General features: G+C 47.8%; 1 protein-coding gene across 1 annotated transcript in view; it reads left to right on the top strand.

The window, feature by feature from the left end:
* VWA8 (von Willebrand factor A domain containing 8) overlaps window positions 1-25,479 on the top strand; it is a 405,888-nt gene that overhangs the window by 360,573 nt on the left and 19,836 nt on the right. The window contains exons 41-42 of the mRNA XM_075563021.1: window positions 7,430-7,555; window positions 10,080-10,238. Coding sequence (XP_075419136.1) covers window positions 7,430-7,555; window positions 10,080-10,238 — 285 coding nt within the window. The remainder of the gene's footprint in view (window positions 1-7,429; window positions 7,556-10,079; window positions 10,239-25,479) is intronic.

The raw sequence follows: 25,479 nt of genomic DNA, 5'->3' as shown, positions 1-25,479 counted from the left end.
TCTGTTGGCAGCCTAAAATGGAACCTACTGTGCCACCAGGACTTCACCCCAGTCTTATCGGTGACTGTATTTTAAGAACATAGATTAGTGAAAGGTTTTAATCAGGGGAGCAAATGGCCAAATTCCACTTTTATTTATTTATTATTTATTTAAATTTCCACTTTTAAAATGTCTCCTCTAGCTGCAGAGAGGAGAGTGGCTTAGATCAGTGGTTCTCAACGCGTGGGTCGTGACCCCTGTGGGGGGTCAAATGACTCTTTCTCAGGGGACACCTGATTCGTAACAGTAGCAAAATTACAGTCATGAAGTAGCAACGAAAATAATTTTATGGTTGGGGGGTTACCACGACATGAGGAACTGTATGAAAGGGTCACGGCATGAGGAAAGTTGAGAACCACTGGCTCAGATGGAGAAGAGAGTGCTGTTGGGGGGCAGTAAAATCTATCAGAGATGGCCGCAGGAAGTCAGGGCTTGACCACAGGGATGAAGGCCCCTCTGGAACAAGGAGACTGATGTGTTGTGAGACGTTAGAGAGACCAGCGGGGCTTTGGTTTGATGGTGCCACTTATGGAAAGGGAGAACAGAGCAAGGGAAGGTTTGGGGATGAAAATTGTGAGTGTATTTTTTCAATTCTTGGTTTGGAATTTCACTATTTATTGAAAGGAAGCGCTGGTGGTTTAGTGGTTCCGAGTTGGGCTGTAATTCACATGGTCAGCAGTTGGAAACCACCAGCAGCTCCACGGGAGAAAGACTGGTCTTTCTACTCCCATGAACAGTTACAGTCTCAGAAACCCACAGCGGGTGCTATGAGTCAGCATCGACTTGAAGGTAGAGAGTTCTTTACTGAGGTGGTTTGGGTCCAGTTGCTTAGCTGTGCTGAACTTCAGAGCTGTCATCTGTGAATCTGCCCACTCTGGAGCCCTGGGGTACACTGGCTAGGCACGGGGCTGCTAGCCCACAGGCCAGTCACTGGAACCCCCAGGTACTCCTTCCTCCGCGGAAGACAAGCCCTGGCGATCTACCCTTCCCATCACGATGACAGCCTGAGAACCCCTTGGGGACAGACAGTTCTACTCTGTCCTATATGAGGTCCACATGTCAAAATTGATTCGATGGCACATGACAGGGACCCTGCGACTTTATACAGGATCGTTTTAACTATTAAATCACATGACCTCTATACAAGCCTAACCGTGAAAGTTCATCACATGGTAGGACTTTTAAATGATAGTGCTTTCTTAACCAACCACCCCTTGTAATTTAAAGAAAATGTACAGTTTTTTAAACTTTTATACGCAGTGCATTAATCTTGATAAGACTTTTCCCAGAATATGTTCCAATGCCTTTTACATGCTTTTGGCTTCAGTTTTGAACAATTAATCCTAGGCAAGAAGAAAGGCCCCTCTCACAAGTGACTGAGAATAAACCAACATCCAGTTTCTTTTTTTTTTCCAGCTAGTTCATAAACTTATCTTTCATCATTGAAATTCTATGGTTTCAACAGGTGGCCCACAGCTTGAGTAAAGAAAGCAAATTGATCTTTTTCCTGAGGAAAAGCTACAGTATCCCACACTTTCCTGAGCCTGCCTGAGTAATTCCGGACACAGTAGACCAACTAGGAAGACAGGGGAGGGGACTAGCCTTTTGATGGCAAATGATGTAAAAAACAAACCAATCTATCCTTCAAGTTTTGATCAGAAATCAATATCAATAAGACAGGATGTTACAAACATCTTATAAAGATTTCATAGGAAGATCAGCTTCATAATAAATTAGCTGTAAAAGTTAACAACTAGAGCTGACAAATAAAACATATTAAACTCCATTCATTCCCCTTGTAATCAGTCACTGTGCCAGGACACTTCATCCAAAATCTAACCCAAACAGTCACGATGGAGCATACCCTGTGTGTATATCAGTAGAACTGGCCTCACAGCGTTCTGTAAGGGTGCATTTTTGAAAGTAGATTTCTAGGCCTGTCTTTGGAGGCATGCCTGGTTGAACTAGAACCGTTAGCCTTTTGGGTAGCAGCCCAGGGCCTTAACCACTGAATCACCCAGTGAGGGTTCTAGTTAAATATCCAAACCAAACTCATTTCCACTGAGTCAATGCCAACTCATAGTGACCCTAGAGGGGAAGGTAGGACTGCTCCCGTGGGTTTTCCAAAATTACAATTCTTTAAGGAATAGAAATCCTCATCTTTCTCCCCCGGAAAGGTTGGTAGTTTTTGAAATGCCGACCTTGCAGCTAGCAGCCAATGGGTAACCACTATGCCACCAGGGCTCCTTAGTGAACTATAGGGAGATCTAAACTAACCAGCCACAATTACTCCAGATTGCTTTACTACAGGGGGAGGATGATTCATTAAACTCTGTATGTGCCAAGATCGCGTTCTCATCTGATCGGCATACAGTCTGTGATGCTCTGTGGTATGCGTTGTTAGTCTCTAACATCCATCCAACCAGTGTGAAACAGCAGAACATAATGCTCTCCTGGGTGTGGCGTTTAGGACATTTTTACATTGGTTATGGTCCTTAGTGTCTGTATTTTACTTTAGTTTGTTTATAAGCTTATTAGTATTCTTTATATTTTTTGGTGATGTATATTCTTAGCAGAGGCATTCACTTACTAATGTAAACAACGAACCCCATGATTTAAAAAATGCTATACATTCTAATGTTCTGAATATTTCTGGTATAATAACTCTTAGTATTTGGGAGGAATCTCTCCCTCACCCAATTTGGGGGGAAATGTGAATTGCTGAGAGTCTAGCACAACTGGGTAGTAGATATAAATATCCCCAGAACCAGAAATGAGAAGTAAGATTTTCATTAAGTTACATATCTACTGGGTCCCAGATGTTTGGTATCTTTTGCTATGTGCTGATGTTGAGTAAGAGAGAGAGTGAAGTTTGAAGACACTTGGTTTCCTGTAATAAGTTGTCCACCCAAGACTCACAATTGGTTTTAAATGAATAGCAAACTAGCTTAAACCAAATTGTATTAAGACTAACCACCAAAATAGAAACAGAATAGATGGTTTTCTTAAGAAATTAGTTTTCCTGTAATTTGTTGCGGTCATATAGTTGTTCTTCTGCTTCCTATCAAGCAAAAAGGTCTACTAGTGACAAGCACATCGTATCAAAATCACTATGTAAGTAATAGACTTATGTATGGAAGTTGGGAACAATCTCCAGTTATTTGAGAAAGTATTACTGCCCTGACCATTTATTTCATGATATAATTAGGAAGGGACAAATGTTAAAAGTGAATTAGAGGATTATTCAGGACAGGGATTTTGGTTAATCATTGCTCATAAACTGTTGCCTCAAACAGACTTTCCTAAGTCAGCATCCCCTCGTTTTGCAGGTGGAACTACAGGGGCGTAGAGCTGAGCCTGGATGGTTGTTGGCAGTCAGGGTGTCTCCCCCACCTCCTTCCCCCGAAACACTGCCAGTCCAGTGCTACCCCCATGGTTGGTTTTGGATCAGATCATCATGATCCGTAGTTTTCTCATCAGCTGTGTTTTAGAAGGAGATTCCAAGCCTTTCTTCCTCATCTGTCTTCATCTGGAAAGGCTCCTGAAACCAGTTCAGCATCACAGCAACCTACAAGCCTCCACTGACAGCTGGGCGGTGGCCATGTGCACAACTGCATGTGCACAATTGAAGTCGAGTCTTCCTCAGGGACGATGAGAATTCTACCGTTGAACCACTTTATGCTGAATTCTAACTTGAGACTTAAAAAAAAAGCTCCATTCGTTGTTTTGATAATTACATTCCTGAAGTCAGCATTGATTCGGTGTATTATAGAGCTATTATTACGCACTCCTTCCCCACTGCTCGTGTAAACAGTACTCAGTCACTTTAGCATTTAATCTGTACAAGTCAGTAATTCATGTACTGCTGTATGAAGGGCCAGTCTATACATTCACATATCTAGGTTTAAATATGTTTCTGGCTCACTTTTGAGACATCATTATCATGTGATCATTGAGAATATTATAGTGTTATTAATTTAGCCAATGGTACAGAATTTAAAATACTGTTGAGAGAAAGAAATTTTGGGTGGGTTTTTTTGTTTTGTTTTTTGTGGGTAGGAACTTGTTTTTGAGAATATGAAATGCAAGTTAGATAAATCTATGAAGACAGTAACTAGATGAATACTTTCTTAGCATTATGGCTAGAATGAGAAAAACAAAATGGAAAAATGCATTCAGCATATCTTAAACTGAAATAACTAAAGAAAAAATTCAAGCCTTGGGTTGCAATCTTGAGCAATTCTATGGGAAAATATTGAATGATGCAGAAAGTATAAACAAAAGATGGAAAGAATATACAGTCACTATACCAAAAAGAACTAGTCAACATTCAACCATTTCAAGATGTACCTATGGGAAAAAACCAAAGGTACTTGAAGGAAGAAGTTCAAGCTGCACTGAAAGCATGGGCCAAAAAGGCCAGGAATTGATGGCATACCAATTGACATGCTTCAACAACCTGATGGAGCACTTGCTGGTCTATGCCAGGAAATTTGGAAAACAGCTAATTGGCCAGCTGATTGGAAGAGATCTGTATATATACCTATTCCAAAGAAAAGTGACCCAACTGAATGCTCAGACTGTAGAACAACATAATATTATATGCAAATAAAATGTTTCCGAAGATCATCCAACATTGCAGCAACACATGGACGGGGAACTGCTCAGAGGTTCAGTCCAGATTCAGAAGAGGATGTGGAATTTGTACATGGATCAAGAGGCAGTTGTGTGAACAGAACAAGGGGATACGGCATGATTTAAATTCAGGAAAAGTTTCAGGGTCTATCTTCTCACCACACTTATTCAATCTGTGTGCTGAGCAAATCATCAGAGAAGCTGGAATAAATGAAGAACAATGTGGTATCAAGATTGGAGGAAAGCTTATTAACAACCTGTGACGTGCAGATAACACAACCTTGCTTTCTAAAAATTAGGAGGACTTAAATCACTTTCTGATGAAGATCAAGCATTGCAGCTCAATGTAAAGAAGACCAAAATCCACACAACCGGACCAATAGGTAACATCATGGTAAATAGAGAAAAGGATGAAGTTGTCAAGGGTCTTTAGTCTTCCAATCAGTCCACAATCAGTGCTCATGGAAGCAGCACTCAGAGATCAAATGATGCGTTGCATTGGGGAAATCTGCTGCACAAGACCTCTTTTAGAGTGTTGAAAAGCAAGGAGGTTACTTTGAGGACTAAAGTGTACCTGACCCAAGCCATGGTCATTTCAATCACCTCATAAGAAGGAATCAATGCATTTGAATTGTGGTGCTGGTGAAGACTATTGAAAGTGCCATGGGCCCCCAAAAGAACAAACAAAACTGTTGCAGAAGAAGAGCCAGAGTGCTCCTTAGAGGCAAGGATGGTGAGACTTCATCTCAAGTGCTTTGGACATGTTGTCAGAGAGACCAGTTCCTGGAGAAGGACGCCAAGCTCTGTAAAGTAGAGGGCAGTGAAAAACAGTAAAGCCCTCAACAAGGTGGATTGACGCTGCCTGCAACAATGGGATCGAATATAATAACACTTGGGAGGACGGGGCAGGACTGGGCAGTGTTTCATTCTGTTGTTCATAGGGTCACTATGAGTGGAAACTGACTCAATGGCACTTAACAACCGTGCTACTTCCATGTCATAGAAGAGGGGCTGACATGTGGACAGGGTTAGTAACTTGCCTGCGGTCACACCAGTGAAAGGGTGTTGGAACCAGGCTGCTTGACTCCAGCGCACCTGTTCTCCCTCATAACTCTTTTCTTTTTCACGCATAAAAAATGTTCTGCCTCACAGAAGGGTCCCAAGGGAAGAATGAGTCAGCCAGGGTGCAGCACAGCACCCACCGAACACACAACATTCCTCTAGTTCTTAATGCTTCCTCCCCGCCACGAGACAGCCAGGGTGCAGCACAGCACCCACCGAACACACCACACTCCTCTAGTTCTTAATGCTTCCTCCCCGCCACGAGACAGCCAGGGTGCAGCACAGCACCCACCGAACACACCACACTCCTCTAGTTCTTTAATGCTTCCTCCCCGCCACGAGACAGCCAGGGTGCAGCACAGCACCCACCGAACACACAACATTCCTCTAGTTCTTAATGCTTCCTCCCGCCACGAGACAGCCAGGGTGCGGCACAGCACCCACCGAACACACCACACTCCTCTAGTTCTTTAATGCTTCCTCCCCCCTGCTATCATGATCCAGTTCTACCTTACAAATCCAGCTATACCGGAGCACGTACCCTGGTACAGGTAAAAACTCTCGACACATGGAATCCAGGACAGATACACGCCTCAGGAACAGTAATGGGAGTAGCACTACCATGAGGGTGCGGGGAAGGTCGGGGGAGAAGGGGAGAAATGGGGGACCGACTACAATGACAAACAACGGCAACACGGGTGAAGGGAGACAACGACGATCAGTGTAAGATATGAATTTAATAATAATTTATAATTAATCAGGGGTCTATGAGTGGGGGAGGGTGAGGGAGGGAGAGAAAAAAGAGGAGCTGATACCAAGGGCTCAAACAGAAAGAAAATATTTTTAAAATGATGATGGGAATATAGGTGCAAATGTGATGGATACAATTGATGTCTGGGTTGTTATAAGAGCTGTAGAAGACACGTGGGGCGGAGAGACGTGTGCTCCCCACCCCCACCCCGTCCCCTGTCACTGCCAGCCGTTTGCACACGCTCTGTCAGTCATGGCAACTCGAATAGCAACTTATTTCCCCAAAGGAAGCACTCTGAAAAATCACATTATCTCTGCACGCGCAGACAGTGTGGAGAAGGTCAAGGTGGTGATTTTGCTTCTAACTTCCCCCAGAGGACTGGGACAGGACTGTGAGAAATCCATTGCCCTTGCATTTTGGCCCGGGCTCCTTAGTATCGCTCCCTGTGGGAAAGCGAGCCCCATCCGCAGCCCAGCGTTTCTGGTCAGTGGAGCAGAACCCAGTGGACTGAATGCAACGGTGGGGGCAGAACCATCACTTATGAGGGGGCTGCAAAAAGTTCATGGGAAAACGGACTGAGAAGCTAGCCGGGCGTTTTCCCATGAACGTTTGTGAACCCCCCGCATACGGAGAAACCCCGGCATGTGCTTCCGCTGAGGGGCGCTGGTGGAGCAGCGGTTCGAGCGCTCTGCTGCAAACCAGTAAGTAGGTCAGCAGCCATTCCCTCCACAGGAGGGAGATGCGGCAGTGTGCGTCCTTAAGGATTATGGCCCTGGAAGCCCCCTGGGGCAGTTCTGCTTTGCCCAGTGTGTCCCTGAGAGTTGAAATTGGCTGGACAGCAGTGGAGCTTGTTTGGTGTCTGGGGTGCATCCTCCTATTCGGGTGCTGTGCGTTAGAGACCCCACCGTAGGTACTGAAGTCAGGTGTGTGGTGTCATTGTAGGCCAAAGGCAAGGAAAGGCAGTGGCTGCGGCACCAAGCTACCGGGGAGCTAGACGACGCGAAGATCATCGACGGTCTGACCGGCGAGAAAGCCATCTACAAACGCCGCGGCGACTTGGAGCCCCAGGTAAGCCAGCCCGACCTCAGGGCGACACGGGCGCCTGCTTCACAGAAACCTGCTCTCCGGCCGCGGCTTTTCCCCAAACACCACCGCCAGCACAGGAAACAGAACGATTCCACTCGCCTAATATTTACTACAGAGTTAAATATTCTAGCTGACAGCGTCGTCAGCTCAATGACAGTGCCCCTTTTCCTTTCTGACTCTTATTGTACTAATCGGGGTTTCAACTAGGAAACGCCCAACTCACACTGGGTAATTTGCAGAATAGTTAATAAAATGACTATTTGTAGTGGTCAGTGTGGGGTCAGAAAGACCAGAGACCGCAGGCTCAGCCCCACTCCCCGGCCTAAAACGGCCCCAGGAAGAGCATCCGGAGTAACTGGAGAAAGCTTTTCACAGAGATGGCCACCGGGCTGAGGCTCTGTCCTTCAGCAGAAGGAGAGTCCATCCATGGGCACCAGACAGGGAGCTCAATCCCACCTGCACCCTGCCAGTGCCACCCACCCATAGAACCTCTGGAAGCCAGCTGCCAAGGGAATGGTAGGCCCATGGGAACACCTCAGCCTCCCAGGCCAGGAAGCCCAGCAGAGAGCAGTGGAGTCACACAGCCCCGCTCTGGCTTTAAATAATCCCAGGGGCTATTCATGACTCCATTAGTTTGAGGATTTTTTGCCTCTCATACAACTGAAGGGAAAAAACTCAGAATATAAGGATCCCCCCCCCCCGAAAGTATTGTAGTTTGTAAACTTTTAGATAATGATCATTTGAAAACATTGACAATAAAATGCCTCCCCTGCCCACCTCACCCCACCCAAAATGGAAATAAGGTTCAGTATCTAGTCTTCTAGAAAGATCTGTGATTTCTTATAACCACGGGAGAGCCAACTTTGCCACTGGGAGCTGGGGGTGCAGTGACTTGGAGGAGAGGAAGCACTGGTCCTATTTAAGTGGTTCTTCAGAGATGATCTGTTGGTCATTTGGGACGGGCTCATTCTGTGTGTCACTGGTATGAGTCAGCGACAGCTTTCTCTCCTGACTGACTCATTGTGGTCAGCAATTGTGTTTAGACACAGCCGAAATTAGGAGTCATCATGGACATGTATGTGGCACTGTTCTGAATTTAGGCAGGCTCAACACACGGATAAAAAAGGTATCGAATGTGTCTCAGAACCAGTGTCCTGTCCTATCACCAGGTTCTCTTGAAGTTACAGACTCTGCTTTATTGATCTTCATAGGTGTCAGCAAGTACATATTAACAGAACAATCTGGAATTCTCCCACCTCCCTTTAAAGAAAAACCCTACAAAGTTGTTGTTTTTTTAAAAAATTCTTTGAATTGGCATGTCTGAGTACAGAATCAAACTGGATCTTTCACATCTTACTTGTCAGTTGTTGCTAGGCAGATACCACACTTGAGTCTCTAGCTACCAGAAAAGGAAAAGAGACGTAGTCAGCCCCTGGAAGGAAGGGAGAATGGGAAGCTTCCTGAAGACAAAAGGCATTCCAAAGACTGTTTTCCTTAAGTTCTCTGCCAGACTCACTCTCCCTTGATGTTGTTTCGGGAGCCTGATATTTCGTGGGGCCCTTGTGCAAAATGACGGTCAGTTCACTGGCCCTGGACGTGCCAGGTCAGCACTCCGCTGCCAGCTGACAGGTCAGCTGTTAGAAAGGAGCCACCAGACCTGGTGACACCCTCCCATTAAAGATGACAGCCCAAGACCCTTTGGGAATGTCCTCCTCCATCACGTGGGGTCACTGTGAGTCAAAATCCCCTTAAAGGCGCTTCACAACAATTATACACAATCAACACACAACAATAATACACAAATGCAAAGGCACCGAGCCCATTCCAACCTATAGCTGCCCTTTAGGAGAGAGCAGAAGGTGCCCCGGGGGTTCTGAGACCGGAATTCTGTGGGAGTAGAAAGCCTTCTCCCTTGCAGTTTGCAGTTCAGCTCACACACAGCTCACCTCCAGGGCGCCTCCTAATACACTGCAGGTATGAGCGAAACCAATGTCGTTTCCCCTCTAAAACATAGGTTTTCCAAACTTATTTGGCCTACATCCTCCTATACCCCTCTCAAAAAATTATTCGGCTCCCCCCGGCAATTAAACTATTTTGTACTATAACCCATAATCCAGGATAACGTATAGGTAGCTCCCCCCACCCCAATCATTCAAACATACCCCCTACTTCCCCCTCCATCCCCCCCACCCCGCCCACGGGCAGGATCACCACCCTCGGGGAACACTGCATCCAGATGTCCCAACTGAATTAAGAAGCCATCAGCCTCCAAAGGGAACTGTGCTGGCCTAGGACCCCCTTGACAGGACCATGTTCCAAGGGCAAATCTCCCCCATAAGGCTCGGCTCCCTGCAGAAATCTGAGCACCTGTTTTCTGAAATAAGCTCCCCTGCTACCTCCCCACCCACTGGAGGGACCGTGTGCAGGGCTGCCGCTCTGGCTCCTGGTGGGTCCCCAGCAGAGCCCTGGAAGCTCACAGCCGCCCTCGCTTCCTCCCTCCGCGCAGCTGGGCAGCCCACAGCAGAAACCCAAGCGTCTGCGCCTGGTGGTGGATGTCTCCGGCAGCATGTACCGCTTCAACGGGGTGGATGGCCGGCTCGAGCGCACCATGGAGGCCGTGTGCATGGTCATGGAGGCCTTCGAGAACTACGAAGAGAAGTTCAAGGTAACGGCACGACCTCAGGAGGAGGAGGAGGATTGGGGCCGTTGCCCATAACGGTCCAAGAGTTAGGGGGCGAGGTGGGGGGGGGGAGTGAGCTCAGGCTGCGTCAGAGCACCTGTTCAGCCGTGTAGAGGGAGGACCCGTGCCGCTTTGTCTGCTCTCCGAAGCGGGGACAAGATGGAAGCGTAAGGATCCAAGACGTCATTTGGTTTCAAAAGAAGCCCCGCAGCGCACGGGTCGTGTATGCTTTCGCAGAGCCCCAGCCAGGACATTGAAGGTGGGGCGGGGGGGAGGGGGCGGGAGGAATGTCCATTCCCAGGTTGTGCACCCTGTCCGACCCCAGCTCACCACCCACCCCCTTGCACCCCTTCGACTGCCAGGCGGCCCCCACTCCTCTGGAGGGCTTGAGTGGGCACTCTCTGCTCTGGGCATCGCGTTACAGTTCCACAGGGCGGGGCAAGAGTCGGCAGCAGGCATCACCCTGGGAGAAAGACAGCTGCCATCTCAGAGCCTGACTGTGCAGAAGGGGGCTCCCAGCCATCGTTGTCACCACTGAGAACTATGCCGTACGGGGTTCTTGGCTGTCTTCAGAAGCACACTGCCAGGCCTTTTGTCACGGCACTGCCAGTAGGTTTGAACTGCCAACCGCTAATCACGGAGCACAAATCCAAGGACCTCACTGCCTTACCGGGGCCCTGTAAACCCACCCTTTCATGCAGCTCTTAGCAAATAGCCTTGAACCCCATCCCAAGCCATGTAATGACTGTAACGACTTCAGTTGAGACAAATGCTGCCTGTCGCCATGTGTGTAAAGGACACGCCTGATAGTCGAGACTTTATTCAGGCTCGAAGGCAGCATCAGGAACAGGCCCTCCTAGCTCGACACCCCTCCTGCATGCCAGGAGTCTTCCTAAGGGGTGCCTCTGTGTTGTGGTGATACCGCTAGAAACTGTCAAAACCTGGCGCCCGCTCACTCTAGGCCTGTCAGGTCGGACCCTGCCCCAGGGCCCCTTGCTGAAGCTCTTGGCTCTAGCTCACATATGTCAGTTGTCGCTGCCATCAGGCCCTGTGCCATCCTCGTGATCATGTGGGGCCCACTGTTGTGACCTCTGGGCCAGTGCTGGCTCTCTGGAGCCTTTGCCCTCCCCCTCACCACCCTTGGCGTCCTTCCTTCTCCAGCTGTCAGTCCCTCCTGGTGATGTGTGCAAAGGAAGCAAGTCCAATAGTCTGTGATCCGGAGGGCGTTTGTTGGCATATTTTCAGAGTAGATTGACAGCCCTTTCGCCCTGTGCTGTCTGAGTCTGGAAGCTCAGCTGAAACCTGTCCACCATGGGTGACTCTGCTGATATTTAGAATACTGTGGACATGGCTGTCGGCAGCACAGAAACATGCAAGCCACCACCACAGGACAACCAACAGGCAGGTGGTGGCTTTGAGAATTGGCTGGTAGGCCAGGAGCATTTGCAGTCCTTGAGTGCTGTGGGCTGCCAGATGCAGGTACATGGGGAGTAGCTTTGTTTCTTGAAGAAATGGAGTGTGTTTCCCATGTGATTAATGAAAACTAGGTAATTTTCCCAGGTCCCCTCCTGGCTTTGGTAGCCAGGAAGTTCAGAGTCAAAATCTAAGACCAGCCCTGAAAACTTTGTATCTGGCTATGTCCAAGACCAGTGTCCCAACTTTTTCTTTCCCTTGACCCTCCCTCTCTTCAGATGTCAGTTTTCTTGATTGTGATTTTCCACCTTCTTATGTTTTATGGATTTGTAGGAAACATTTCCAGTAAAACCCATAAAAGCCAGAATCTGTGCTAAGGCGGAACCTGTTGGAAAGGGAAACCTCAGCTATTTTCCACTGAGATGAGCAACCGAAGTTAGCAAGGTTGAACCCTGTCAAAGCCAGGAAACTAGGGAGACCCAAAAGAATGGCAATTCTGTTGAGTTCTGATTTTCATGGTTCACTCTGTTTTAAAATACATTAGATCATTCTGGTACAAGATGGAGTACAATGAATTAAGTCACTTGGCCAATCAACATATCAGTATAAATGCCCACATACCACTAATGTTGGATAATATTGGATCAGCCCATCTACCTCTCATGCAGGACTTGAAGGCCAGTGTTCCACTGCCTCCTTTGAGTTATATGGAGAATTGAATCCAGTGTAGACTGTTGAAAGCAGATAGGCAGACAACGGACAGATAGATGATTGGATGGATAGATGGATGGATGGATGGATGGATGGATGGATGGATGGATGGATGGATGACAGCTGCCATCAAGTTGGTTCTGATTCATGGTGATCTTAGGTACCACAGAATAAAAGTTGCCTTGACCTGCATCATCTCCACAATTGCCAGCATGTTCAAGTCCATTGTGTGACCATTTCACCAGTCCATCTCCCCCAGCGTCTCCCACACCCTCATTGGTACTCTACTTCACCAAGTGTGATGTCCTTCCCCAGCAATTGATCCCTCCTGATGATATCTTCAAAGGATACAAGTTGGACAGTGCTCATTGTAACCCAAAAGAATCCACTGGCTAATTTCCAAAAGTAGATCACTGGGCTTTTCTTCCCAGCCTGTGTCAGTCTGGAAGCTCCACTGAAACCTGTCCACCATGAGGTCTGAGGGACCCTGCCGGTATTTCAAATACTAGTGCAGCCCTTCCAGCATGATTGCCACGTGCAAGCTACCACAGTCTGACGAGCAGACAGACAGGTGGCGATAGCACACGCACCAGTATCAGAATTGCAGTCATTGGTATCTAGAACAAAATTTCCAGTTAGGAAGAAGACTTCTATTTCTCCAAGAACAGAGCTCCTCCACTATTGAAGCTACTTCTTCCAGGTTTAGAAAAAGAAAATTTGTTGTTAGTTAAAAGAAAATTGGTTGACACAGGTTCGCCAAGATTGAGTAAAACTTTAGACAGAAGACAGAGAGTGGCAAAGCTAATAGAGAATTCAGAGAGTCGCCCTAATGGCTGGAGGTAGAAGGTGTGATAGTCAGTGTTGAGTACCCAAGTCGTGTCTCACACAATGGGGCAGATAGAGAAATTCAGACGTGTCTAAATCTCACTGTTAAGAGTCTGTAATCTGACAAAACCATTCATCAATGGAACTGGCCTCAGCACATAAAAACAGGAACATTATCAAGGGAATTAGCATTTCCCAAGATGTGACTATACAAGGGTGTACCCTTCAAAAACAAACAAACGATGGAATTTTGCTGGGCAGAACAAAGCTTTCGTGGTACATGTTTTCCCCACTAGGCGAGCATGGAGCAAGCTTGCTCTGAATTAGTGCACCCAGTGGCTTTGCCTGGGAAGGGTCTGGTCGCAGTGATTTTTTTCATAAAAACAGTTTTGCTTGATCCTTGTTTTTTGTGATGGCTGGTTTAAGAGAAATGTGTGTGGCTGTAAAATTTTGTTTCCTGCTGGGAAAAAAATGCCACAGAAACTGTTGTGATGTTGAACACAGCTTACAAGGACAATGCTATGGGGGAAAAACTTCAGTGTACAAGTGGTTTTCTCATTTATAAAAAGGTGAAATCTTTTTAAAAAGGTGAAACCTCATTCTGGACATCTGTCTGCTTCCTGAACAGACAAAAATGTAGTGCATTTGGAGTTCATTTCATCAGGGCAGACTGTTAATCAAGCTTTCTATTTGGAGGTTCTGAGAAGATCACATAACAGTGTGCAACAATAAAGGCCTGATTTGTGGCACATGGGGGACTGGTTTTGCCACCCACTCACACAGCCATCTCAGTACACCAGGTTTTGGCAAAAACAGCATGCCTCTCTTGCCCCACGCACCTGACTCACCTGACCTCACGCTGTGCAACTTCTTTTTGTTTCTGCAAATGTAGAGGGACTTGAAAGGACAGTGATTTGATGGCATAGAAGAGGTAAACAAAAAAACAAGGGAGGTCTGTCAGCCATCCAAACAGATGAGTTTGAAAAATGTTTCCAAGAATGGAATCGCAGATCTGACAACTGTATTAAGTGTAATGGAGAGTACTTGAAGGTGATAAGATTTTTTTGTTTTAAAAAACATAGTTTTGGGGGGGAGGGGAATTCCAGGGTTTTTTTGGGGGGGGGGTCCCCCTCATATTCCCACTAATAAGATTTTAGTGGAATTGATAAATACAAACCAAATTGTTGCCATATGGCCAGCTGGGTTTCACTTCAATTCAATAGAAGTAGAAACATTAACTGAGAGCCTGAGTTTACAGTGTAGGGAGGGAGACATATGTAATGTAGCCAAGCCAAATGTAATGCAAAAATGACTAAGTTCTTTAGAACACTCAATAAAAGACTGCAGTTACAGAGGTACAAAATCTCTAATGGATCTGCCCCCACCTTTATCACCCGATAGCAGTATGTTGCTGATCTGCTCTCTGAATGCCCCAAAGGATTTCCTCAGTCTTTATCAGCAAAGCCACAGATATGCCGAGAACAACCAATGGCTGACAAAACCAGGGGACATGGTAGCAGAACACTAAACTAAAACAAGCTATTCTCAAAACTTGAAGTAGCTTGCCATGTTATGCTATTATATTATAGCAGGCCATCCTTGAAAGGTTTTGTGCATTTTCTTCTGTGTATCTACTCCTCACTTATCAACCCTCTGGTTATCTGCTGTTTTGCACATTAATGACCTACAGTCCAACGCCACAGTAATGCTGGCTGTGATGGTTGAGGTTGTATCACCTCTGCTGATCCATGATCTTCAGTGGTTTGGCTGTTGAGTAATGATAAAATTAGGCAGTTATAACTCATTATCATCAAGTTGTTTCCAAGTCAGAGTGACCTTATAGAACTGAGTGGAACTGTCTCCTATGGTTTCCAAAGCTGTAATTTTTAAAAAACAGTTTTATTAACACTTTATCCACATGCATACAATTCAATAATTAAACCTTATTAAGAAGAGTTGTAAAATTATCACCACATTTAATTCTAGAGCATTTTCTTCTTCTTTGTACTCATTGTTATTCTTGTGATTATTTTTGTCCCTAATTGTGGCAAAACTATACATAACAAGTATATTTATGTGCGTGTGTGTGTGTACATATATACATTCAGGAAAAGCGTTCTCCAATTCCACAACCTCTACTGTAATTCAGTGCAATTGATTGTACGCTTGTGTTGTGCATCCATCATGGATATTCTTCTCCAACCACTCCACTCCCCTCCACGTGAATGGAGTGCTCCCAGCTACAGCTGTCCCTCCTTCCCCCGCAGTAGCCCCTGGCAAGAAGGCCGTCATCTCTATGCAACTGGCCTGCCACGTCTCTCTCCTTTAGAGCAGCCAGTGGGTGTGAGCACTGACATTCGGGTTAGTTGTTAAGCACCTAGCCACGATGCTGCCAGGCTCCTTTTGGCAATTTTGCAATGGTGTAATTTGATAATTGTGTAGTGATGAAAATTAGCAGCTATGTACTGATGTAATTTGGCAGTTATGTAATGATGTGATCATCTTCCATTTTCACATAACAACCTAGGTTTTGGAGCCCGCCCATGTCAAGAAGTGAAGAGTGGGTGTGTATTTTATGTGCTTATAAACATATCTCCTTACATTCATTGAAATGCCTCTAACACTTTGTTTTAAGGCCACAGAAAGTCCTGAAAACGAGTGCATTGAAATCTTTCTGACAAAAAGAAATTTTATATACATATTTAAGAAATGATATTAAGACTCAGTGACACAAGCTGTCTTCACCTTCTGTTAGGAATGGTGGCACTCGAGTGAATGTCTGGGAGGAGGGATGGGTCCTTCAAGAGAGGCTCCACCGTGGAGCTGAGATTCTGAACGGAGCCAGGCAGGACCTGTTCATGTGACTTCCTCTTCGCCTCCACAGACCAGAATGGGAGTCACACCACAGGTCATGTACGCCAGCTTCCTCTTTCCACGGACAGAAAACATTCAGGACTTTTCCCCCGAGTCGGAAGGCTAGGTGGAGAGAGTGCACCGGAACACAGGACTCGCTCTCTGTTTGCTTGTTTTTCCTTTTTCTTGTTTGTTTGTTTGTTTGATTGATTGTTTTTACATCTTGACTTCCCAGCTTTTTAGTTTTGAAAATGTTCTAAGCTAGAAAACATTGAAAGAATAAATGAACCCCTTCTACCTTCACATAATGCCACCAATGTCACCATTTCACCTCATTTATCTTTTCCTTTAAAAATATACTTTTGCCTTCTGTGAATCATTTGTGACACTATTTCTAAATACTTCTCCTATAACTAAAAGCATTCCCTTCCCTCACTACCATTGTCAGGGATAAGAAAATTAGCAGTCGTTCCATAATGCCTTCCAATGTCCAATTCGAATCCAATTTTCCCAACTTGCCCCAAACTATCTGTCTAGCTGGTTCCTCCCTTTCTCTGCTCAAATCCAGGATTTAATCAAAGTCCACACTATATATTTGGTTGTTGTATTTCTTTAACCAGTAACCAGTCCGACCGATGCCAAGGCACCCTGTGTATCAGATGGAGCTGTGCCCGTGGGTTTCAGTGGTGGATGTTTCGGTATTACATCACCAGGTCTTTTTTCCTTGCTACCTCTGGGTGGACTCAACCCCCTGACTTTTCAGTGAGCCCCTGAGCGTGGGGCCCATTTACATCACTCAGCTTCCTCAGTTTTCGTTTGTCTCTTCTAATGCAGGTCGGTTCCTTCCCTTCTTTTTTTATGTTTTATTTTAGCTTTTCACGATGTTCATTCTCCTGAGAGCCCAGCTCAGTTGTGGCACAAAGTCCCTTCTTCTGCTTTGTCATGGCGCCATTTCACTTGTCCCCGTGTCCCCAGAGCTTCTGAAAGACTGTCTCCTGGCACCAGACACAGTAGAGAGCTTGTGCCTTCCCTCTTCCCCCCCGCCAACAAACAGCTCTGAGCTTCTGGGTGGGGACTAGCCACCCAGTTTAGAGGGAGGGAAAGAGACGCAATGGAGCCTGTTCACATGCAGTGTGAATTTTGTTTATGATGAACTGTTTCAGGGTATTAAATTTTAAAGATAGAGAAGGAAGGAGTGAAAGGTCTCTACCCTACTTCTCTCCAGCTCCCCGTTCTCCTGCCTGGTTCAACCAGATGGTTTTGGATTTCTTCTCAGAGACATTTAGTACATATTCATATGTGTGTATGTGATAGTTAGGCTTTGTGTCGATTCGGTTACACCCGGGGGAAGATCTGGGTGGAGTCCAGCCTCTCAATCAGGGCAGAGCCTGATGCCATCTCCTTGGGGGTGTGGTCTCTTTATAGGAGAGCTGGGCTCTCGCCTGCCACTCTTCTGACTGCTTGCTTGAATCCTGCATCTGGCTTCTGGGTCCAGCAGCCCATGGGGCTTTACCGACCCCGGGAGCTGCCAGCACCGCGCCGTCTTCCTCCGACCTTGTATCCATGCAGCTCCATCCACCGGCGTGTGATCACCAGCTTTCCTCATCGCCTCCTGCTTCATCAGCAGGCAGCGGCTTACGTCTGGAGCGCCCATCAGCTGGCATCTGCCCCTGGACTTGACTTCAACTAGACTGGGCCACTTCCTTGATACGGAGTTCTTTATTATGCATCTGGGAGTGTCCCTGGTCTTATTTCTCTAGAAAGCTCCACCCGGCACAGTATGTACCTGGATTGTGGAGCAAACGGTAGCACCGCAGGCATCCCGTTCTGTGTCTGCAGGCTGTGTTCATGCTCCACCCGTTTGTCAGCCCTCTGCCTCCGTGTTCTCGTTTGAGAACAAGGCTTGAGGACTAGAGGGGGCTAACGAGTGAAGGTTTGCCATTTCCTCGGCCGCTGTGAAATGATGCTGGCATACCGACCACAGCTTTAGGAGCTCCTAATGGAAAATGCACATGGCACAAGCCCAGGACGACATCACTGCTGTGCCCCTGGAATTCAGTAGTGCCCAGAGAACCCCAAAATTCCAGACAGTTCTTAACGTCTTCTTCTTGCCATCCCCTCTTGGTTGGAAAGACATCTAGATGTCTATTTGCTTGGAAGCATTCAAAGCCACCAGCCCGCTCTGGCGATCCGGGCCCTTCCCTGGAGCCTCTGTCTTGGCATCTGCGTAGGGTTTGGCCTGGCCTGCACTCAGCTCCTGAAACCTCAAAGGCACCGCTCCCTGGAGCAGCTCTGAGTCACTGCAGCCCGGACCGAGGCTCCCTGGGAGCACGGCCCAGCCACCCGCAGGGCCCCTTGGCAAGAGCTTCTCAGAAGGAAAGGTGATTCGGTGGTAGGGCACATTCCAAAGCCATTGGGGATCTTTGTAAGTTGCTCGTCATTGTTGTACCCGTTGGACTCAATTATTCTCAGCAGCAGCATTCACACAAGCAACTTATTTGCTTATGATCAGTGTGATCGCCTCAGATCTTCTGATCACAGCTGATGTTTTGGTGTGTATCTAGCACTGAAACATGGTGCTAACTGCCACCAGGTCAGACCCTTCTCGGGACAGCCTGGAGCAGGACAGAGCACAGCGAAGCAGCGCCAGGACGTGCTGCGGGGACTGAGCACGATGGCCATGCCTGGAGCCACACCTTGCCTTACCACGTGCCAGAGTGGGGGTTCTGTGACCGACTTCCAGGCAGGACGCCTGGTTTCCTAGATCTCCACTCAGTCCGCTCCCTGCGCTTCTCTCAGCCTTTGAGAATGTCTTCACCACCGGCTTAATGCCCTTCCTGCTCGGGAGCCCTCCGCGCTGTATCCCCCCTCCAAGTGCTCCATGCCACCAAAATGCGGTGTCCCTGTTCCCGTGAAGCACTCAGAGTGGCAACGAAAACAGACCGAGCCATGCAGTTCGTGAGCAGCTGGACCTTATAAAGAGAATCGCACCTCCAATGTGCTGTTCTTGTGAAGACGTAAGGCCACTCCCTGAACGGCACAAGCAGGTTGCCGTGGTCTGCTAACCTAAAGGTTCGTGATTTGGACCCACTCGGCGGTGCCCAGGTCACTCCCCTGGAGCTGGCACTGGGCAGGGCCCCGCCCGTGAAAAGCCAACCAGGGAGCTCTGGTGGAATCGTGGGTTTCCAGTGGAACTGCTACCACAGGCTTTCTCCACGGGAGAAAGATGGGAATTTCCTCGCCTAGAAAGATTGACAGCCTCAGAGACCCAAAGCGCCAGTTCCGCCCTGTCCTGTAGGATCCACTTGGAGATAAATCAACTAATTGGCTGTGTTTGTTTGGTTTTTAAGTATTTAAAAAAATTTTTTTTGAATGATCCCCCAGTGATGCTGGTGGGGAAGTGTTGAACTGCTAACCTCCAGGTCAGCGATTCAAACCCACCAGCTGCTCCGTGAGAGAAAAATGTACAGCTGTGTAAATGTAGATTTAAGGCCACTGGGAGTTGGGGGCAGGCTTGGGCTTTTTGGAGGCGCCACAGAAGAAAAAGCCTCTGTCACCTGCTTGCGTAGCTACCATCACTCAGAAAGCGCCGCGGAGAAGTCCGCACTGCGCCACTGAGGGTGGCCGGGTTTCGGAATGGCAAGCGGGTTCTCGAGCCCACTGCCATAGGCTAAGGCAGCGTTGTTGTTGACTTCGACAACATAACAAGAAACTCTTAAAGGAGAGGATGGGAGATGGCAGGACTTCTTACCCCCATTCTCTCAACCCCAATTCAACCAGAACAGCTGTACTTACATCGAGATTGCAGGTAGTGGAGGGTCAGACTTAATATAACACCAGGAGACGGACAGAGGGCCCCGTCGGCCACAAGCTGATTCCTGTGAAGTGGTGAACAGACACACTTCCCGAGTCTGACACCAGCCCTTCTGCCCACGATACTCCTGTTTCCCCGCTGAGCTCGACCGTTGGGTGCAGTGGCCACACAGAACTCACAGACCTTGCCCACAAGTGAGGGATTTACTGGGGAAGTAACGGGGTTCAGGGTCAGTTTGAAAGAAGGAGGAACAACCCAGGAGAGAGGTCATCGACCAGAATGATGTCCTGCCAAGACGGCGCTCATCTTTGCAGCCAGGCCTACAGTCAGACCTCCTCGTGGGCCTCTGCCCTTGGTCCCCACTCGGGCCCTAACTTGTCACTGGCCTCTACTCAGGCAAGTGTTACTGCTCTTTTGGCTCCACCAGCAAGTGTCAGGGACGGAGCCCTTCCATTAACAAGTCTCCAGCCTGAAGGCACTCACTCGCGTGATTGTGGGTCGTGGGTTGGTGATCCCCCCAAAGACCAGTCTCAAACTGGTCTGCTGATTCCATCCATCCATGCTGTCTTGCACCACTTCACTCAATTTAGCATTGCCTGGTACCACCTGCAATGTGACAGCTCTCTCTGTCTCCTGGGTCTAGGTCTAGGAGTTTCTCAGCACAGAGACCTTTCTGTTCCACAGGACACACTCCATTCCCAGCGCTTCTTCTTGATACTAATGAGATCCTTCTCCTCCTCTGTGGGATGAGCCCGTGTACACCTAGCTGGACGGCAAAACTGACCAATTCCTTTGGTAAGCCACAACCACCTTATATGCATAGTAAATGGTCTAACCCTTGCACAAGTTTCACATGCCTCATGTGCATTGTAAACTTTCCTAGCCATTTGCAAGGCTGTCAGCCTAACAAACCCTCCTGGCAAACGCAGACCCAGAGAGGCCATCGTCTAAAGCCAGCGCACTGCACTGCCGCATGCCATTTGACAAGCGGGCTTTCATGTGGAGCGTGGGTCCCCCTGCAAAAACAGAAAGAAAAAAAAAACTCTCAGAGGACAGAGCTAGGAAACAGCGATCGTGTAGGACTCAATATGTAGTCGGTTTTGTAGACTCTGAGGACTCTCTTTTTGAAAAAAAGTGTTAACTTTTTTTTTGGTTAACTTTAGATCATCTGCCCCTCCCTTCACGAGCACAGCAAGGCCCAAGGCGGCCCTTCCCCTGAGAAAGGTCGGCTTCCGTGGCCCCCGGGTTTGCGTGTTGTGATTTGACATACCACTGAATTCCATAGCACCTCCGGGACGACAATGATCTCAGAAATGGAGTCCCCCTGCCTCCTGATTTTCCAGATGAGAAGGCCAAGCTGCACAGGGGCGCGTTCTGTGCTCAAAGGTGATGAGCCAGGACTTCGGGATCCCACCGCAGGGCTCTTTCTGGGTGGGCGTCTCAGTCCGACATCTTGCAGTCATTTATTTCTGTCCAATGGCCCGCTTACATCCACCACTCCACCGTCAGCACCTCGCCGCCTAGAGGAGGAATAGCCGACTTCGTTTTCTCAGACACGGTGGTCAGAAAGACTGGGCTACCTCCTCGAAGAATGTGGGGGGAGCAGCTCCCCAACACCTGCTGGGAGAATCCCTTCTATCAAGCCCTTCGCTCACTGTCTCTAATGAACCCTTTCCGAATGCCTCAGGACTGCGTTCTAGGCGATGCGATGCGATTCCGTTGCGATCTAGCCATCCGATGCGATTCCGCTTAGTGCCACGTGGAGGTGGGGCCGGAGAGAGAGGTGTGGCTTCTCTAAGTCCGTTCAAAGTCAAAGAAGAATTCAAAGCTGATTCATTTATTGTTGTGGAACTTCGAGCCAAGGGGACCATTCAGAAAGCTCAAACTAGATGAGGGAAGGGGGCGGCAGATGGGAACTGGGGTCCTTTCCTTCTCTGGAGTGAAAGCGTTGCTTTCAGAGCGTGAACACCTGGGTTTGGCCATCACGTACGTTTCCTCTCCTGGAGCAGCACCCTCACCGCAGGTGTGGCGAGCCCCACCCCGAGAGGAGACATGGAGAAGTCCTTTGCCGAATGCTCATTCGGTGTATTGCCCTATCCTTTCCATGGCTCTGTGAGACAGTAAAGCAAATAGGGTCCCTGTTCATCAGGGAGGCTCAGTGAAGCAGAAGTGAGCCGGAGGGATGGAGCCGCCCTTTTTACAGACACAGCGGAAGTTAAGTTTGAAAGGTGTCAACTTAGCTCTGACGCCAGAGCCAAACCCCCGTCTTGGCCTTCAGACTCGTCCTGTGCCGATGTCTGTAAGATGAGGGGAGGTGCTTCTCTGGACCTGAGACGTCGTGTATTTCTCTGCTCACCCTCTGATCTTCACAGTCGGTGGGGACATCTTAGGACGGCGGGTTTGCGTGTCTAGAAGGAGGTTCTAATTTTACACCTCTGACTCTTGTCTCAAACACTTCTTCACAACCGAGGTGTGCAGTAAAGGGGGGACTCTTAGAGCTAGCAAGTCACTGTCCTTCCCCAGAGAAACTCAAAACCAATCCCATTCATCAAAACGAAGCCTCTGTGCAAACGACTCCTCTGTTCTAAGTAGAGCTGTGGCCGGGTTCTAAGTACGGTTACGCAGCCTGCGTGTCTGAGGGTCGAGCTTCCTGTCCGGGGTTGAAATTCAGCGTTTGTTTTCATGCGTCAGACCTTTCTGGAAATGAATGAGAAAGAGAAGCGCATGCAGACAAGTTCCTAAAACAAGGAGGAATTCTAGAATTAGTCTTCTCCGGTTGAGGCCTTTCTTAATATGTTATGTATGTATAATGTGTAGCCCTTGGATTGCTTTGTGTACTGTCTAGGAGAGGGAGTAAAAGTGTATGACTGCAACATCATAGAAACCTTTGTTAAAAATATATCAAAACGTGAAGCTATTATGTCTCCACATACCCCCACCCAGCTCTACCCACTCCTGAGGGTGATGTTTGCATCTCTCTGGCCCTTCCATGAGGACTTGCACGCTCCTCCATCTAGTTTGCACCACATCAAAATGGCAGTTTCCCCATCTTCAAGTCACTCAAGTCATGGCCCTCTTGAATGTTCTCTGAACTTGGGGAACAAAAACGAGTCTGATGTGGCATGATCCGCACAGACTCTAGTGCGGACGAAATCAGATTTCCCAATGAAATCCTTGCAGGGCGCCTTTGCCACCCACAAAGAATGAGCAGGTGCACTATCATGCTGGAAAGAAAAATCCCTCAGGGCAACTTCTGGCCTTTCTTCACCACTGTAACTTTCCATTTTCTTAAAGCTTCTTCATAGTAAGCCCATGCACTCTGCCCTTGTCCATGAGTACATGTGGCAAGACGACCCTTGTGGAATCCCATCTCACAGCTGTCTATGCTGTCCTCTCTCCCTGGAATGGAACAGCCCCCACACATCTACTCAGATGCATCTGTTGTGATTGGGCCTCTTTTTAAAAGCCCCCTAACCCAACTAAGACAAGTGCATTACTGAGGGAGCTTGTCTAAATCCATTCGCTGATCCCAGGGATGCGCTCCATCACGTTTTACTTGCAGTCAACACGTGCATGGGTAAATGAGACCCCAGTACCAACACCTTTTCACGTATCTTTTCATTATATAGACTAGAGACCATAAGTATGTTTGTGGTGCGTGCTACAAGGAGTTCAGGGCTGCTCGGACGAGCATGTTCCTAGCATTTGTGAGCCCTCTGAAAAGACCACATCCTCAATGTGAGGCAGCCTGATCATGACCGAGAAGTGCTTGTCTATTTAACCGGGTCTCCTGAGTGGAGGGCAGAATTTGGAGGCAGCAAATGGGAAAGATTGAGTTCATATTCTTTCTCCTTTAGACCAGCTGCATCTGAAAATGAGCAAATCGCTGTTTGTAACATGCTTAGATCCTGGGAGAGCAGACACTAGATCATTATAACATGGAAAACTTGTTTCTATGGAGCATAAAATGATCTGCAATAAAACCAAGCAGTGCTCCCCATTTGCACTCACTCTGGAGTCCTGGCCAGCACTGTACTTACTCTGGGCACAGAATAAGCTCCTAGCCTCTCTGGAAGTGAGAAGCCAGAGCTTGCAAATGGTTTTATAAGCTCTAACCTGTCCCTACGGTGCGTCTTCTCAAGCCTTGGCAATGTGAAGTAGAATCTGGAGAAAGTAGAGGAAAGGTGGGGGAAAGGAGGGCAGGGAGGAAGCAGAGAAGGCCTACAGCCCACCCCTCCTTGCTCCATTTGCTCTTTCCCTGGGCAAATGACTGTGTGATAGCTCAGTGGATGGACCGAGACGTTCCATCGGTGTTTAAATCAGCCGGCATCTTGTTCTAAGAAAGAAACACGCATTTCACTATTACTTGCTTAAAACTGTATCTCACAATGTTTTCCTTGCAGGGCCCACCAGGTCAGCCCCGTGAGCACTCCCTGTGGTCAAAAATGTGAATGCCTTAAACAGTGTCATCTGACTAGCAAGCTTTTGAGCCATCCCTTGAAAGGAACAAACTAGTCCAATGTGCTTGTAGTCTTCTTATACGCCTTACGAAGAGCCCTACTGGGCTGCCGAGACCAGCAGTCAGAGACCACCAGCCTGCTCCTCCAGAGGAAGACTAGGCTTTGTGCTCCCAAGAGTTACAGTCTCAGAAGCCCACAGACCGCTTCTACCCTGTCCTGGAGGGCACCATGAGTCAGCATTGGCATGACAGCTGCGAACGTGTTTGTTTTTTAAAGTCTGAGCCCAAGAGGAGAGACGACTTCAAGGCACTGAGCTTATTCCCTTGTGGGTACGGCCCTAGTTAAAGGATTGCCATCTGGCTGGTACCTCTCTGGAGCTGCCTTCTTGGCACCAAACAGCTCCTGCCATGACTTCTGCCCAATCCACCAGGCCAGGGCCTCGAGCACGCTGCCCCAGGGGTTAGCAGGCTGTCTCCCATCTGGGCCGCCCCAGCCCTAAGTCAGTGTAGGCAAAAGCCCAGCATCGCTGACAGCTGTTTTCAAGAGCAGCACAACTTGGAAGAGTCCCTTTTCTTTGTCAATGTTTTGATAGCAAACTCTGCTAATGAGAATTTTTTTTCATCTATTGAATTTGCTTCGTCCTTTGGCAAGCCTTTATTGCCAATCTTTTTTTTTCTTCTTTTACATTTTATTAGGGACTCATACAACTCTTACCACAATCCATACATATACATACATCAATTGTATAAAGCACATCCATACATTCCCTGCCCCAATCATTCTCAAGGCATTTGCTCTCCACTTAAGCCCCTTGCATCAGGTCCTCTTTTTTTCCCCCCTCCCTCTCTATTCCCCCCTCCCTCATATGCCCTTGGTAATTTATACATCGTTGTTTTGTCATATCTTGCCCTATCCAGAGTCTCCCTTCCCCCCTTCTCTGCTGTCCCTCTCCCAGGGAAGAGGTCACATGTGGATCCTTGTAATCAGTTCCCCCTTTCCAACCCACTCACCCTCCACTCTCCCAGCATCGTCCCTCACACCCTTGGTCCTGAAGGTATCATCCACCCTGGATTCCCTGTACCTCCAACCCTCATATGCACCAGTGTACAGCCTCTGTCCTATCCAGCCCTGCAAGGTAGAATTCGGATCA

Source organism: Tenrec ecaudatus, chromosome 11 (genome assembly GCF_050624435.1).
Source record: "Tenrec ecaudatus isolate mTenEca1 chromosome 11, mTenEca1.hap1, whole genome shotgun sequence".
Taxonomy (NCBI): domain Eukaryota; kingdom Metazoa; phylum Chordata; class Mammalia; order Afrosoricida; family Tenrecidae; genus Tenrec; species Tenrec ecaudatus.
The sequence above is the reverse complement of the archived record's forward strand: the minus strand, read 5'-3'. Positions and strand labels throughout refer to the sequence as shown.